Source organism: Falco biarmicus, chromosome 11 (assembly GCF_023638135.1).
Source record: "Falco biarmicus isolate bFalBia1 chromosome 11, bFalBia1.pri, whole genome shotgun sequence".
NCBI classification, from domain to species: Eukaryota; Metazoa; Chordata; class Aves; order Falconiformes; family Falconidae; genus Falco; species Falco biarmicus.
The window spans coordinates 9,671,054-9,687,771 of NC_079298.1; the positions used below are offsets into that span (position 1 = coordinate 9,671,054).

General features: G+C 42.0%; 1 protein-coding gene across 2 annotated transcripts in view; it reads right to left on the reverse strand.

The window, feature by feature from the left end:
• Positions 1 to 16,718, reverse strand: part of ZFYVE9 (zinc finger FYVE-type containing 9) — a 61,612-nt gene that overhangs the window by 4,120 nt on the left and 40,774 nt on the right. For both annotated transcript variants that reach the window (XM_056355805.1, XM_056355804.1), the window contains exons 11-15: positions 8,901 to 9,125; positions 6,348 to 6,430; positions 5,505 to 5,609; positions 2,766 to 2,916; positions 1,220 to 1,300 (exon numbers count right to left, since the gene is read on the reverse strand). In XM_056355805.1, the coding sequence (XP_056211780.1) occupies positions 1,220 to 1,300; positions 2,766 to 2,916; positions 5,505 to 5,609; positions 6,348 to 6,430; positions 8,901 to 9,125 (645 nt within the window). The remainder of the gene's footprint in view (positions 1 to 1,219; positions 1,301 to 2,765; positions 2,917 to 5,504; positions 5,610 to 6,347; positions 6,431 to 8,900; positions 9,126 to 16,718) is intronic.

The following is a 16,718-nucleotide window of genomic DNA, read 5'->3' on the forward strand; positions in this document are numbered from 1 at the left end:
CTCTCAGGATTCCTAAAACGCAGCACTGATGAGCAGTGTGACAAGGGAAAGCACAAGGGTGACGTGAAGTCCATCTGCCAGGTGAAGTCAGCTGTAGCAGTGGCCACATCGGTTTGCCTCAGAACTTGACACCTGCTCTAGGCAACCCGCAGAAGCCCTGCGTGCCCCTCCTCCATTCAGCTATCACCGCTGTTGGCACTGCAAGCAGCGCTCCAGTGGTGACAGTTTTTGGGAAGTCAGTGCTTGCCTGACAGGGGCGAAAGGTACAGGGTTTAAATTCCATCAGCCTGAATTACTGCGGAATGACGCACAGCCCCAATGTACAGATGCCTGGCCTGAATCCACCTGTACCTCTGTCTTAGACTAAACCACCACTTTAGACACAGAAAATGGTATAATGCCCCACACATACAGACTTACAGTGAGGCAGCTGCTTTTCAGCCCAGGGTGACCCCTCGCTCACCCACGGACTGCACGCGCACAGAGCTGCAAGCTCTCAAGCTGGCGCAGCTTAAGGAGTTCCTGCTTGTCAGCGGAGCTGTGCTAACTGACTGCACGCGTGGGCTTCTTGCGTACGTCGCTCACAAAATGCAAGGAGCACACTTAAAACAGTACTGTCTGCACCGCCACTTCTGCGGTGAGGTTGGACTACAGAGTTCTGCAGCTGAGCTAACAAGCCATCACAGCCTTCCAGCCGGCATGTATTTCTGTGATATGACAACTGGTAAAAGAAGAACAAACCAAATCAGAGAGGTACCAGCTCAACAATCTCGACTTGCCATGTTCTCATCTGCCCACATACAAGCATATAAACAATGCACATCCATAATCTTGCATAATGCAGAGCTATTTGGGAACAGAGGAAATTGAGCAGGGTTTCCTCTCCTGGTCAGTGGATTACCCATTCCATATTTCTTAGGCTCACATTTTCCTCATTCAACCCAAGCCAGTAAACAGACAGCAGGCTCACGAGCCAGGTATTTCATATCTTACCCTCATTTTCTTGTGTCCCTGTTCTACAGCATCTGTGCAAGTTCCTCCTCATTAAAGGAAACGGGTGTGTGGGGGTGTGTGTGTGTGTGTGGCTAAAAAATAGGGTAACACTGAAGCAGCAGCATGACTCAAATGCCCGAAGTGTAACGCAGAGCCCTGATAAGCACGGAGGTGAGCTGTCTGAAGAGGGAAGCGGTGCGTTTTAAGCAAGCAGTTCAGTTCTTACCTTCTACTATACTGGATTTGGCAAGGTAGCCTGAAGAGGATTTTAAAGCTCCACTGAACACAAAGAAGCTGGCACCAGTCACTGCAACAACAACAACAACAGGGGTGATTTAGTGAGGTTTTCATCAGAACGACACCTTACACAGGAATCAGGTATCACAGCTCTGTCACCCAGAGAGGCGATTAATCTAAATCAGGACAAATGCTGCTTAGAATTATGGTGACTTTAATGCACATCACCGCCTTGGATATGGAAGGGCAAATCACCCAGTCGTTTTCTAAACTGGACAAAGGTTTTGTCAGCCTTAACGAATGCTCACTCTCACTCTCCCCATATACACCTCTAAGTTTCAGGACTACTAATTTAGGGTAACCATGTACATAATTAACTTCTAAATGTTCCCACACAGCTGGCGAAGATTGTGAGCGAGCTGTTTATGGAGCACACTATCACCAACCCACTGGCAAGGCCACGGCTCAAAGCCACCTATTTACAGTAAAATCCTCTTAAATGACCACTAAGCATCATGAAATTCCTGCAGGAAATCCCTCTTCTTGTCCCATATGTAAAATGAACAGAAGTCGGATAAGACCATCAGTCCTGACTGATATCCCATGCCAGTATACTCACTGGAGTACTGACTGGGGATACTTGCAAAACAGAAGTTGGCCTCTGTCTTGCTTGTTCTTATTTGGCAACTGTATAAATGTCTTTGGCCAGAATTTTTCCCCAAAACTACAACATTTTAATTCTCAGCACATCGCTGCTGCAGCCTTTCAGCCTACTTTAACAAAAATAAAGCCTGGAAATTAGGAGGTCTAATTAAAGTGAGCATGAGGAGTTTCTTGAAGATGCATTATTAAAATGCTGCTGCTGTTGGTTATTCCTATTTACCTTTATCTCATACTAACTCAAATCCTCCTCCTTTCCCATAGCACAGGTCAAGCACAGGCAACCACAACCTCACCTGTAGCCTCCAATAATGCCAAATAGCGCTCATTATTAATGCAGAGATGTTGCCTAAGTCACTTACAGCACCATGACCTCCAGAGCACTGCAGGTCCTGAGCTGTATTGTGCAAGCAGTATTACCATATTTACAAGGAAGCAAGATGTTACGTGCTTTATTTTACGTCTGCTTGATCTATGAAGTCGCTAGAACAACTCTCAGACAAATTCAGAACAGCACCATCGACCAAGAGAAGCACAATGTGGACTGTACACAGGACACAAACTGTACAGCATGCCACCTGACATCTGAGATCATGGATTCTACAAAGGGAATAAAACACCAGAGGGGTAAAGGGCAGACAGAGCAACATGTTAACTACTTGTGTTGCATGTCTAACTCACAAAAGCTGCCTGTTTAGGAACACCAGCAGTCAGAATTATTTTCTCTGAATGTCTTAACAGAAACTCGGTTAAATGCAGGCAAACCCAGTTCTGACCAATTCACAAAGCCACACGCTGGAACGGTAACACAAACGGCACAGAAGTCATGCAGAGTGCCGGGAGGGAACGTCCTCCTCGTGAACCCATGTTCTCACCCTTCCTCGGCTGATTATGGATGCTGATGGCCTGCGTCTGGTAATTCCCGTCATCGTTCTGAACACACACCAGATGTGAGTCTGCTTTCTCATTGAAGCACGCTCCCCCTGCTAGAACATGCTCGTTGGATTTGTTCATGGCTTTCATCATCTGCAAACAAAAAGGTTTACCATTTCTAACCTGTTTGTCAAGCACTACCATAAATAGGTGATTCTTGGAACAGTTTAATTGGACAGAGTGAGCTTCTCAACACTGCTCATCTTCTCAGGTCACATTTTAGCACTCAGAACCACAAACTGCTTTTGAAAAGAGAGTTCAGGTCTTGGACTGTCTAGCTGCTTTAAAGTGCCACCTTTTATGTAATTAAGATAAATCGTTGCAAAAGCTATTATCTCTAGCTCTTTTTAAAAAATAAATTCACAGGAAAAAAGGATTAGAAAAACACTGGGAGGAAATACCTGGCTTGTTTACACAAATACAGTTGCTTATGCCATAAATCATAAATGCTGCCTCTGCAGCTCGGTGCTACTCAGACCTGTGGCATTTAACCCTGGTTCTGCCACGGTGTCTCTGTGCTTCACCTGCAGGAACTGGTGAAATTGGGATCGATGTTCCCAATCAGAAAACTTTTTTAAAAAGATCTGAATCATAGACATCCAGAAATAATTTTAATTCTTTGCAAAGAAGGCCTCCAAAAAGCTCCCAAAAATGTTTGTGATGTATCTGCACTTTAGTTCTCCCAATTGTCATCTAACATACACTCAGTTACATGCCTTGACAAAACACTCCTGTAAATCATACAGCTTCTTTCCTTCTCTTCCCCTTCACGGAGGCTCAGACTATGAGATTTTTAATCCAAAAGAAAACTGAGGGTGTCATCTATCTCTGAAATTTGTTTTAAACCCAAAAATTATATGTTTGCTTAAAAGATAAAAAGACAAAATAATTACACGCGCACACCCCACCCCCAGTAAAAACCCTGATGAGAAGGAAAATGCTGAATTATTTGACATCTCGTAATAGCTCTCATAATCCTACCCTCCGCTTCCTGTAGCTGATAAGCATGCACGCTACACACAACACATTTATCTCTCTCAGTCTAACATAAAACCTTAATTATAGTGTCAGGAACATTAGCCGATGCTCACAATTGACAAATGTGCACAGGTGTAATGTTTGGGGAGGAAACTTAATTAAGATTTTGCATCAGACAACATTTCATTATCTAGTTTATCATGTCATGCTCCAGAAACAGGATTTTAGCTCCGCAGCAGCCATCTTTATGGAGCCCAGCAGTTGCCTTTAGCATAACAAGAAACAACCGGACATAGCACCTGTGCTTTGTAACATGGCAACTGATTAAAAAATGCCAGTCACCTTTGTGGAGGGCCTAAACAAGCAACTAAGTATGACTGTAAGCTGTAGAAAATTTAAATTATTTTAAAGACAAACGTATGTATTTAACAGAAAAACTATATACTAGTGTTTGTTACTTACTTGTTACTCTGTGCATGAGGTTTAAAATTAGCTTTTCACTTTCTAGATAGCCTGAGTGTTGCTCTTTCTGATTAAATACTGCTTTACATGAGGAAAAAAAGTAGAAAACTTGTGGTTTAATTCATCTTAATTCAAACTAAACCCATGAAAAATTTCTAGTAATTCAGCCTTTCAACTGGATGGCAAGCAATAATGTTAAATAAATAACACTTCCTCCATTTGAAAAGCCGTATCCTTGCTTCACGCTGGAAAGCGAACCGAAGCAGCTTAGTGCAGCGTCTAACACAGAAGAGGAGCTGACACCCTTGCAAACACCAGGCCCAGCTAACGCTTACTGAACTGCATCCCGTGTGCCAACCCGTATTTAATTCATGCAAATTTTACTGACCTTTTTCATATTCTCACAGCTGCATCAAGAACTAATACACCTTTTAACAGATCCTTTATCTGCTTGCTTCACCGGTTTCATCTTGTTTAAACCTCACTTTGTCATTTTTTTCAATTTATTTCTTTATTCTCACTGTTATTTTACTCAGATGCTTCTTACAGGGAAATCCTCTCCTGAGGTAAAGCTGTATTTCTGCTCTGGTATTACAAGAAGTTTTACAAATACTATTCTGCCCAGGAGCTTTGCTCTCACCCCCACTGCCGATCTGTTTCAAAACACCAAGTTACACCCCTCCTCTTCAGACAGAACACAAAATCAGTCTCCACTGTTCTCTTTCATTATTGATCAAATACCTTCTCACCCGGCTTTCTCAAGAGCACTAAAACCTAAAGACGCTCACTGATTTTCTCACACCGGAAGTCAAGTATAAAATTTAGATGTTGAGAGAAACTTTACATAAAATAAGCAGCAATCCAACAAATACTAATAAATGCTTTGGGTATGCACACACAACATAGATGAGAAAAACTAATGCACTTTTTCCTCCTGGTTTACCTCCAGTGTAATGTTTGTTACCTTATTGGCTCAAGTCAAACCAGTATTACACTTCATACATAAACAGTTAACAAACCTGAAGAAAAACAGTTTAAGAGTTTAATTAATACTAAACTGAATTGTATTCTTCCTGTGGAGCCACCCTCACTCACTTCTAAAAGATGTGTGCATCATGCGTTTATCATTTGCCTTTGAGGCAGTTTTGCCTAGAGGTAGCGAATAAAATTAAATCCCTTTAGATCCCAGGTCATCCAATCACAAAGAAACTGTACACAAACGTATCTCTTACAAGCATTACCTCATTGTATCTGTTGCTAGGAATTTTGATGCTGGTTTTCCTGACTTCCATATCAACCACTAAGCCTTGGACCACAGGCAGTGTGTACTGGTAATTTCTGAAGTCCTGGTAATTAAAACAAGTTTTTTCAAGTTAGGCATGAGGATCATCATTAACACCGTAGGTTTCATAACTATCCGAGTGACTACTAGTTAGCCCATTAAAATAATTGTAATGATGGACTGAAAAGCAGGGAGGGATGGAGACATCACAGCTTGTAACCTGCATAATTGAAGTACACAAATCAGAAAACATCATTATGACTTTCAGTCATTTCACCGATTTTCTTACATCAAAATTAATATCCTCCAGTCTTTAATGTCATCACTGTATGTAAGAAAATTTGCTGTGTTCTGTTACATTACTAGAGTTATTACTTTTTCTAGCAGTGAAATTAAATCATGCATCAAAGAGAATTTTCTATATTGAAAATATTAGCAAAGTAGGAAGAGCTAATAACTTTGCTTCAGTTGAAGCACTCTATAATCAGAGCGCTGTGACTGCACACTGATGACCTAGCACTTCTGAGAAAGGAATCAGAGCAACTAACACCCTTGTTTCAAGATCCAAACGTTCTCGGGCGGCCAGGTTTTGGATGCTGATTTGGGTGCCTTGTTACAATTCCCTGTGGTGATGGAAGCTGACATCCAATATCACTAACAGCAGGCAAATTCACCCAAATGCCCACTGTTTCCTCTTGTCATCTTCTAAGCCTGCCAGCTACTATCTGCAACAGGAGTACAGCTCTCCCCACACTGATCCATTCACACCGATGGAACATGCATACGCAGTCTCAGCACTTACTGCAAGAAGGTTCATAATCGTGTGTCCCGTCTCTCCAAACAAAGGCTTACGAAATCTGACGCTAAAAAGTGGGCATGGATAAACTAGGATAAAATAAAACAGAAAAGATCAGATTGAAATTTACATACTGAGCTTCTGCAAAAACAGACTCAAATGCAATCTTCTCTGTTGAGCATTGTAAGCAGCCACGAAAGAAGAGACTATAAAGAAGACCAGAGTTTGAAAAGCCAAAAGGAAGACGGGTTTAACATTATAAGCACCTTACACATGTGTCATGGCTCCTTGCCCGCCACACTAGAAACGGTAAGCATTATGTGGAATGCTTACAAGTCCCACACTGCAAGAGTGAACCTAGTGATCTGGATGCCGATTGCAAGGATAACTTTTCTAAATGTTTTTCTCAGGCTGCTTCTCGGAAATGGCTTCCTTTTTTATGACCATCCTGCTGCTCTCCGCTATAGCATCACAAGCCTTTAGCTTCTGTGGCTGCTAATTTCATTCTGCTAATTTCAAATTCATTGACTGTGGCTGCACATTCAAGTGTGACATTCAAGTGATAATACAGATTATTTCATTTTCTGTTTTCATGATTTCATAAGAATGTGGCAGATTCTCTACAGGACTATGTAAAAAAAACAATTAGAAGGACATTTATGGTATGTCAGCAATGCAAAATATCTGCATTCCTTGGCTGACTTAGCCGTACTTGTAAAACATCTATGATGCAATTCCAAGTGTAGTGTATGGATCTGGCTGCGTGACATTATGTTGCAGCAGAAGCTGTAACAGTGCTTGAAACATGACTCATGCGGTAACGTGCAATGCCAAGGTTGTCTACACGCATGTTTGAAGGAAGGTTCCTCACTATCCTCAGGCAAACACTCTGCCCCATTTCCCAAAATGCCGCACATCTTGACAGTTCCCAGTGTAGTCAGGAGGGGCTGCAAAATGCTCAGCAGGTTTGAACAACATCACCAGGATTTCCTGATAAGCTCCAGCTTCTGCATACTGATGTGATATCTGGAAAGCATCACAGCTCCTACACACCACACACCCCCATACAGCCGCCCAGCTCGTGCACGGTGCCCCGAGGCACCAGGAAGTGCTGAATTTCCCGTCTGCCACCCTGGCTACGTACAGCAGCTACATCCCAGATGCACTGAATTCCCTGAGCTTGAGCTGTACGGCTGATCGGCAGATGCTCAGCAGACGTTTCCTGAACATCTAGCAACCCGAGTGACTCCGGCATCTGATCTGCTGCTCATCCAGCAGTACTGGACAAATTGCCAAAATCTGACAACTCCACCGGAAAAGAGGATGGAGCCAAGGAAACCTGGGACACAAATGCAGCCCCTTCCAAGAGAGGCCTGAAGAAATGACCTGCAGTCACAACTGTCACAGCACAAGTGAATATGCCTAAATCCAGACCACAGCTACAGGAATGATTCAAACCCCAGCTTCCCAACATACTCAGAGCAGGTACTTGTGTTTGTGAATATCAAAACATTTGTTTCTGTGCTCAGAAACAGATGCCACATCCAAAATACAAGCATCTATTTTTGTTTTTCTAAATGTTGATGGGAATAAATGCACTACTTAAAAATCTCATGGAGACACATGAAAACTTGCACACCTTTTAACACCTTGTTTCTTTGGATAAGTTTAACCTCATGTCCTCCCTCATCCTCAGAAGGCAAATTTTGAAAATTTTCTTTTTTTCTCTCAGGTAACAAAGGTATTTTATGAAAATTTCCCAATGCACCCTAAACATCACAGATTAGATTTACAAATCCCTATGAGGCATATTCTAAAACTTGTTTTGTTAAAAAGTTCTGGAAGACTTTTGGAAAAAAATTAGCAGCAGACAATTTCCATAGTAATGCAGATTTATGAGATGTGCCAATTAAAACAGCAGATGAGCAAGACACCAAATTTTTGGCCTATCACGGTGGACAGACTTCCACTAATCTCTTTGCTTTAGCGATGCCAAATGTCTTTTGAAAGCGATTTTAGTCTAACTTTCTGCTAATTTCATGTGAACTGCTAAGATTTTGTTCAGCTGAAACACTCTCCAGCCTATTTGTTACTAGTTGCAACAGAATTTTTGCAACAAACTGCCCCTACATGCATAATGTTATTCTCTGGAAAACGAGCGTGGTCTTCAAAACCTAAAAGAAAATATTCTTTTATTTTAGCATCTCAAAGCTTTCCCTTGTCTGATTTAGCTGGTGTAGTTAGGACTTCTTCTGCACATAACTCTCTTTCAGGTCACTAAGTGAACTACAGACTGCTGCTCAGAACTAGATTTGCCTCTACAAAAATCTCTCTGATCAACCAATACAGTTGTAAAAATGCTGTAGGTCATATCACAACCTCAGTACTGCTGTGCTGTTAGCTGGCTGCAATGTGGGTAGGAAACACAATTTTTACTTGCCCGTTTAAGCTTGTGTGGCTTTGACAGGTAATAATGTAGGGCTCCGTGTGTGTGTGCTCTAAACCAGAACATATTCTCCTGCAGAAATAATCACAGCTAAAAGAATGCACGTTACTTACGTCTGTATTCAGCTCCAAGTCTCAGCATCAGCCGGATGGGGAACACTTTAGCCCAGGGAGTCTCCCATTTCTGAATGAGGATGCCAAACAAGTATGGTGGAGTTGGGAGCACCAGGTCTTGCAGGGACTGATACGTAGCTGCAACGTACAAGAACCCTCCATGTTCTTTGCTTCCAAGGAAGCTCTGGCTGAAAAAGGAGTGTCCCAGGTTGCCAACAATGTTACCTATGAACAAAAATGCTCGTTACTTCACTGGATTGAGAATTATACCAAGAATTTTAAAAGTTTTTCAGAAGGAAAAAAGAACAACCATATTAAACTCGCTTTGCTTCCTGAAGCATTTGTGTCTATTAATCACACAAGAAACAATGCTTTGCTGCACACAGGGGCTCAGGTTACCTCCTGTGCAAAAGCAGGTAATATGTTACAGGGTAACTGCTGTAGACTAGAGCCACCAAAGCCATGGTATCTCTGGCTGATCCACCTTTGGCGACACATACTCAGTGACTATCCCTGGTAGGAAGTCAGTTTTGTAAGAACACGCACGCATACCTTCATTTCTGTACCTGACTGACTGAGCCATGCCTGCAAGAGTGTTACCAGGAAAATACGTACAACCAAAGACCTACCACCTCTCCCAGGGGAGCAGGGAGAGAGACTAGCCTCAATCATTTCTGCGATCTGCCTGTTTCGTGAAGATCTGCCTGTTTCAAGTAGCAGAGACAGCGTAATGGAGGGGATGATGCATCCCAGGGATAGCCAGGGAAGAGGAAGGATAGCTCAGGCCAGCGTTGCTGCTAAAGTGGTACCTGCAACCTCCCCCTACCACTACAAAAGCACCCAAAGAAAGGCTGTTTTCAGTGTCTCCCAGATATTCAAGGGGGTTCCACTGCAGAAGCTGCTGTCGACTGAACTAAACTTACAGATCCAGCTGCGACTAAAGGAGGGATGTGCACCTGGTCAAACAATTAATGCCCACTGGTTGTCCCTCCATTTGGGCAAACCACTGGGGTGCCTGCTCAGACCCATATTGAAGATCTGAGTAATTTTAAGAATTATACAAAAGAGTGTTTATTTAATTAGTATACTTCATGTAAAATGCAACCGAGAGACGACACAAGGGAGAGCCATCACTAATTTTTACTCAGTTCTACTCTTTGATGCTCTTAATTTCCAAAAATGTTTACACTGGAATGGCTGAATGAATCTGAATGTTGATTAGATTATTATAGCATCCAACACAGTATTTAATATTAAAGCAAAGAACCATGATGTGGTTTTATCATTATTTCTTTTATCAAATGACAACAGCAGCATGCAAATAGCGTACAGAATAGATGATCACAATTCTCCATAGGAAGATGTGAATATTAATAGTGCTGATTTGCTTTCAAAGAAAACCACCAGTAATTTCAGAGAGCGCAGTGTGGTTGATCACACTGCTCATGAGGAACCATGGGGGTTCAAGGTACTCATGCAGACCTCCTGGGCTTCTGCAGTAATCCCAGGCCTTCCCACCTGCAGACAGAGACTGCTAAGTAGGAGTTTTTCCTCTTTCTCCACCGTCTCAGAATGGAGTGTTTATATTTGAACTGAAGGCAGGGATGTGCATGTTGGAGACATGCACATCGACTGCACAGCAGCTGCAGGGGTTTTCCCTTTTACACACAGGAGACACACACGGACACACAAACATTGGGTTTTAAGTAAGTAAAAACACGAGTCACAGAAGTGCAACTTTGACATCCTCAGTAATACAAGTATGATCTTCAAGTTCAGCCTTGTCTATTTTTATACTGCAAAACAGCCTAAAAATTGCACGTAAGCATTTACAAATGCAAGAAAAATACATACAGCAGGTATAGTTTTGGCCAGCAAAGGAAAAGTTAACCAACGAGTCCTTTCAAGTCTGTCAGTTACTCTACGAAAGCCCCCAGTCACACCAACTCTCCCTAAAACCAGCACCACCGTGAAAGTAACACAGCTATTCCTGCCCCCACTCCGGAGATGTGGCCATGCTACTTTGTGTCCCTCCAGACCACCTTGGCACAACCATCACCACCTACTGCTTGCTGCCTTCACATGACCTTTGGATCTCCAGCTTGAAACACAGCTACTGGCAGGTCTATAAACAAACGGCTCCTTTTATACTCCACGTTCAGGGGTTTCCTTGCTATTCAGATTTGTGAGCACCTTAGCAGATTTATTTTTTTTTCTGTACCCATAAAGGTGCTGGCACAAACGAAGTTCAAGTTCTGTGTTAAAAAGCGTCAGGCTTCGACAGCCCAGGCACCCCATGGCTGGGTGCGGTCCATTCATAGCTGGCCGCTACCCTGCGAAGCTGATTTGTAATTTTACAGATACACACAAGCCAGAGCTGACACCATCACCCCGATCAAATTCCAGAACTCCCACAGTGGCTACAATTTATGCAATGCTTAGCTGAGTGTACTTGATGAAAAGTAGCTACTGGTCAAACTGAAGGACTAACATGATTAATAGAGCCACATCAAATGTTGTCAGCTGCTGAGAATCATTGATCCTGCCCACGTGCAAACACGTTTCTCCGTCAGCCTGTGCTGTAACACTATTGCCGGCTCAGTGCATACACCGCTAATGCACCAACTCAGGGGTCTTGCTAGTGACTGCAAACCTATGTATCAATTGGTGTTCATGAAAAAGATTTCCACTTACGTAAAATAGCTGCTGCCACCTTTCTATCTCAACTCCGTTCACTTGCTTTTGCAATTCCCACCTACCCTCCCTAGTCTCCTCTTCTTCATCTACACTTCCTTTCTCCCCTCCCATCTGTTCTTACCCAAACAGGCCCGACAGCAAAATTACTTGGTGAGGTTCTCTGTTCCAGAGACATGACCATAATAATCCTTTCTAACCTTCAAATGTATGAAGCATGTGAACTGCTAAACTGAATTAAATTCTGCACCCTTTTCTGAAGTATTTTCTGTGTGAAAGAGGCTAGCAAAGTGAAGCTGTACAATACTGTACCGTTCTGAGACGTGTGGTACTGCCCACTGGGATGACAAAGCAATCAGACATTTCCACTTGTGACTGTTGCCAAGCGCTGCAGCAGAAGGGGACGACTACTTATTTTTTCCGTTTCAGGAGATGGAGCTTCAAGACTCACACACTTGGGATGCCTTAACAAGAATTTTTTTCAGCCAACGGAAACATGAAAAAAACCAACCTCAGAGTGGAATCTGCAACTCAGCTCTTCAGCACTTTGCTACCATAAACCACAGCATTATAAATCACTCCTCCTGACACAAGAGCTCACACAGTGCAAGCTCCAATAGGTTACCACTGTTAAGAGGACAGACTAGGGGGATTAGGTAGTTGTGCCGCAATTCATTATTTATAAGAGCATGCAAGAGCCTGCTATGTGGAGAGCATGAGGAGAATCAAGCATGTGTTTTCCTGCACTCCTCTCCAGTGCCTTTTTCAACCAGCAAACAGAAGTTAAAAAGCCTCTCTGGGCTTTGGGCTTGTCCCACAAACATTTCTGCACTGATCAGGGGTTGTTAGCCCCTCCTGCCACATCTTTGAAGGTTCCAAGCCAAGGCCCCACTCATAAGTTGCTATTACCAGCGTGACATAGTCAAACCCAACCCACTGCACCATTACACATTTTAAGCATAGAACTGTGTTTCAGAAGCCTATAGAGAAAGTTTAGCTGTCAGAAAAACCTTCCAAAGAAAGCATGTAATGTAATTTACAAAATATCACAGCTTTCTTTTTAAAGAGGTAGTCTCACAGCGAACAAAAAGGTGCCTTTCCTTATACTAATTTCCTGCACTTGCCATCAGACATTTGACATTATTTAGGAAGTGCCTTAAGTGTGCATGATGCATCTAAAGCAGCTCTGCAGGAGGTCAATACTTATTTTCTTCTCAATTATGCTGGCTTACCCTTGACTTTAAATCCTAAACAGCTCTATAAAGCCCTTTAAAAAAATCCTTTTATCCACTGACGTGAATTTCTCTTCAGTCATGATCCATGCTGTTTTGAATTCTTCACTTAAGTATCTTCCTCTGATGAACAATGTACTTTGTGTATCAGTTTGGTAATCTGTTCTGGACTTAAATAAAATAGTTCATACCCGGAAAAGTAAAGAAAAGGAAGATTCCTACATTTGTTTATTGCCCTCAATATGTGGCAAAGCCAGCTAGGTGCTTTTGCCAAAACCAGTGAGGATAAATTCCTAATTTTATGCTTCATATCTTTTGGTTAATCCCAGGGCAAGAAGCTGGTATTAGCACCCAGTCTCAGGGAAGGCATACATACGTGGCTTGGGGAAGTTAGCTGCATCTGCCCAGCCTCATTCCACTGCCATCGCTAACAACCAAGAACTGCCAAGTACCCAACCCCATGCCAGCATCCTGAAAACCCAAGCATTTCGGTTCTGTTGCAAGAGATGCAAAGCAATATTCAGCTGGGAGCAATCTTGCCAGATGGATTTTCTTCAAGAGCAAATGAGCACACAGTCTTCAGAAAAGCAATACAAACCCAGTCACTACCACACCAAGAGCCACAAAGAGCCACAGAAGAGACAAGAACATGAATATAACATGGTGGCACAACACATCTGTAGAGATGCCAACACTGAGAAAAAAACATATGAAACTCAACATTCAAAGTTCTGACCATACTCAGCATTTTTTTACTGAAACACATCAGCAAGTAATCTGAAAAGAACTTATTCATATTGGCAAGGGGCATAACACTTCACTTACTGTCACTGTGAGTGTAGCAGTTACCAGCACCCAAAACTTCCCCAGACTAGTCTCTGGCAGTCTTCCAAACGATCACTCTCACATCTTATAGGATGTTTGATTTTGTACCCATCGTACCACATTACAGTTGCAGAGGTGTATTATTCACCTAGTTAACCTGTTCTTTGTTCAAAGCATCTACATGGGCTTCTTCATAGATCTACTCTGTATTAGCTACCACCTTATTTAACTAAAACCAGGCTGGGTAAGAAATACACAAAACTGACTGGGATAAATCCACCCTCACCCAGAGTATCTCCAAAACCAGGGTGATCACAAAGCCATTTCAAGCTGTTGCCAGATTTGCATTTTCCCTGCAAAAGTAACAGTAGCATTTATTGTGTTCCACCAAAAAGTTGATGCGCTAGGGCATATCTGGCAGCTCTGTATTAACACATTCAACTGCTTCAAATACCCATTCAGACAGACAGAAGTTCCCATTTTTCCATTCACTAGACCTCCTGCCAGGCTTGTAGCCAGCAGACAAGGATAATCATGGGATTACTACTACAAGAGTACAACTACTAAAACCACAACAGAAATCATTAGCTTCCAATTTCAAAACAAGAAAAGCAGCGCAGCAGGGAGCTTGATGATGGGAGGGCCAGAGGAAAAATACAGTGATGGAAACTGAACAGCAATTAATACTTGCCTTCATTAACAACTTTACAATTTATTATAACTCACATGCATACAAACTTATAGTGAAAAATGCCATTTTTCCTTCAAAATCTCTCCACTGTTTCACAATTATCAAGCCCTAACACCAGACTAGCTTGAGGACCTCCTGCAACAAAACTAATGAAGGTTCGGGGCGTTGCTGTACCAGACTGACAGCTACGCTGAAATGGGACATGAATCTGAACGACAAACTGCAAAGCCTTGAGTGTACGGACTAAGTGCTCCTACCTGCAAGCCTGAGGCCTCGGCTCTGCTGTCATGCCTTGCACGTGCTAGAACCATACTCTGCAAATGGCTGACAGCAATACCTAGCGCTGAGGGCAGGACTCATCTCCAAGAAATAAGTTAGTCTGAAGAAAGCAGAACCATCTGGGAAGAGGTACAAGTACATACAAGTTTGTGTTTCTAGGCTTGAATGCAGAATTCAAACTTAAGCAAGAAAAGCTAGCAAATAAATGTGACTCATGAAAAAACAATTTTCTGTAGATATGGGCTTTAATTAAATAAACAAAAGGGGAATGCTGCGTTTTTCAGCTGAAAACAAAACCAAGAAACCTGAAATCACTCCAAAGCAAAATCAACAACACTAACAGTAATTCTTGTTTCCATTCCAATAAAAAATACTATATGTGTCTTTTTATTTTATGACTGTTTTTAGGAAAACATTTACTAAAGGAGATAAATAAAAACATCCACAGAGTTATTTCAGTTTCCTGATGGCAAAATACATTTAAAACAACATATTATATAACGAAAAATAAAACTGTGAAGCAGGGTTTTAAATAGTCTCTAACTTCCAATGCGAATTCTCGTTCACTCTCAATGTCTATCACCTAATCACCAGGAGAGGTGCAGTACCTCTGAAATGAACAACTTGGGAAGCATGGCTCCATCTACAACAGCATGCAAACTGCTAACACTCCCAAGGGATTAGAACCACCAAACTGAAACCCCTACAGCATCATATCCTGTCTCTCTGGCTGAATAACATTTAAAACAGCCGGAGTTGCAAATATGCTAATATATACTTCTCCCTCTCAAACACACATGACTAGGAAAGAAAAAAGGATGGATACTCAGAAACAGCATTACAAAATGCTATGGGAATTTAACAAGGTGCTACGGTCTACAAAAACTTCAATGTGGTTTGGTATTACGTAGCAACTCAAAGTGTCTATCTACTTCTACTACACGTCTGATACACAACACAGAGCAAATCCTACCAAAAGAACATTACACAGTTGAATGCTTAAACAATGTGTCCTGGTTTTGGCTGGGATAGAGTTAATTTTCTTCCTAGTAGCTGGTACAATGCTGTGGTTTTGATTTAGTATGAGAATAATGTTGATAACATACTGATGTTGTTCATTATTGCTAAGCAGTGTTTATACTAAGTCAAGGACTTTTCAGCTTCTCGTGCCCTGACAGTGAGAGGGCTGGAGGGGCCACAGCTGACCCCAACTGGCCGAAGGGATATTCCAGATCATAGAACACCACGCTCGGTATATAAACTGGGGGGGAGCTGGCTGGGAGCCGCCAATCACTATTCAGGGGGTGGCTGGGCATCGGTCAGCAGGTGGTGAGCAACTGTACTGTGCATCGCTTGGGTTTTTTTCCCTTGGGTTTTATTCCTCTCTCTCCCTCTCCTCCTTATTACAATTATTATTGTTGTTGCTGTTATTATTTAATTTTTTTAACTTTATTTCAATTATCTCAAACATGGGTTTTAATTTTTTCTCATTCTGCTCATCCCACCAGGGTGGGGCAGGGAGTGAGCGAGTGGCTGTGTGGTACTTAGTTGCTGGCTGGGGTTAAACCACGACACAGTGAAATTTGGTTTCTGATTAAGAATTGTATGATAGTAAGCAGCTCTTTGCACCAGTGCAATTGTAGGATATCAAATTACTACCACTAGAGCACTAAAAAAAGAATTCCAAATACATTATGTAGGAGTTATAAATTATGCATTTCTGTAGTGTAATTATACAGAACTTCATTGCAATATACACACCAAGCTGGATTTATATGTGCAATATACATAGATATACACACACATGCAATTTTTCATATCTCTCTCTCTGAATAACATCATAATTAGAAGATAAAGCATTGCAAAGGAAGTGAGATTCAGAAAGGTATTTGTTTGCAGTGCACATGAGATCCATTATGACATGGAATAATAGTGCATTCTGAACCTGGCAACCTCTCTGAACAAGCTGACCTTTGTTGTATCAAGACATTTTAGGAAATGAAGATCTTTTTCATTATTTTATTAGCGTTGGATTCAGTCACTCCAAAGGCATTGCAAATGATATGCAGAACCCTTTGTAAATGTATTTTCAGTACA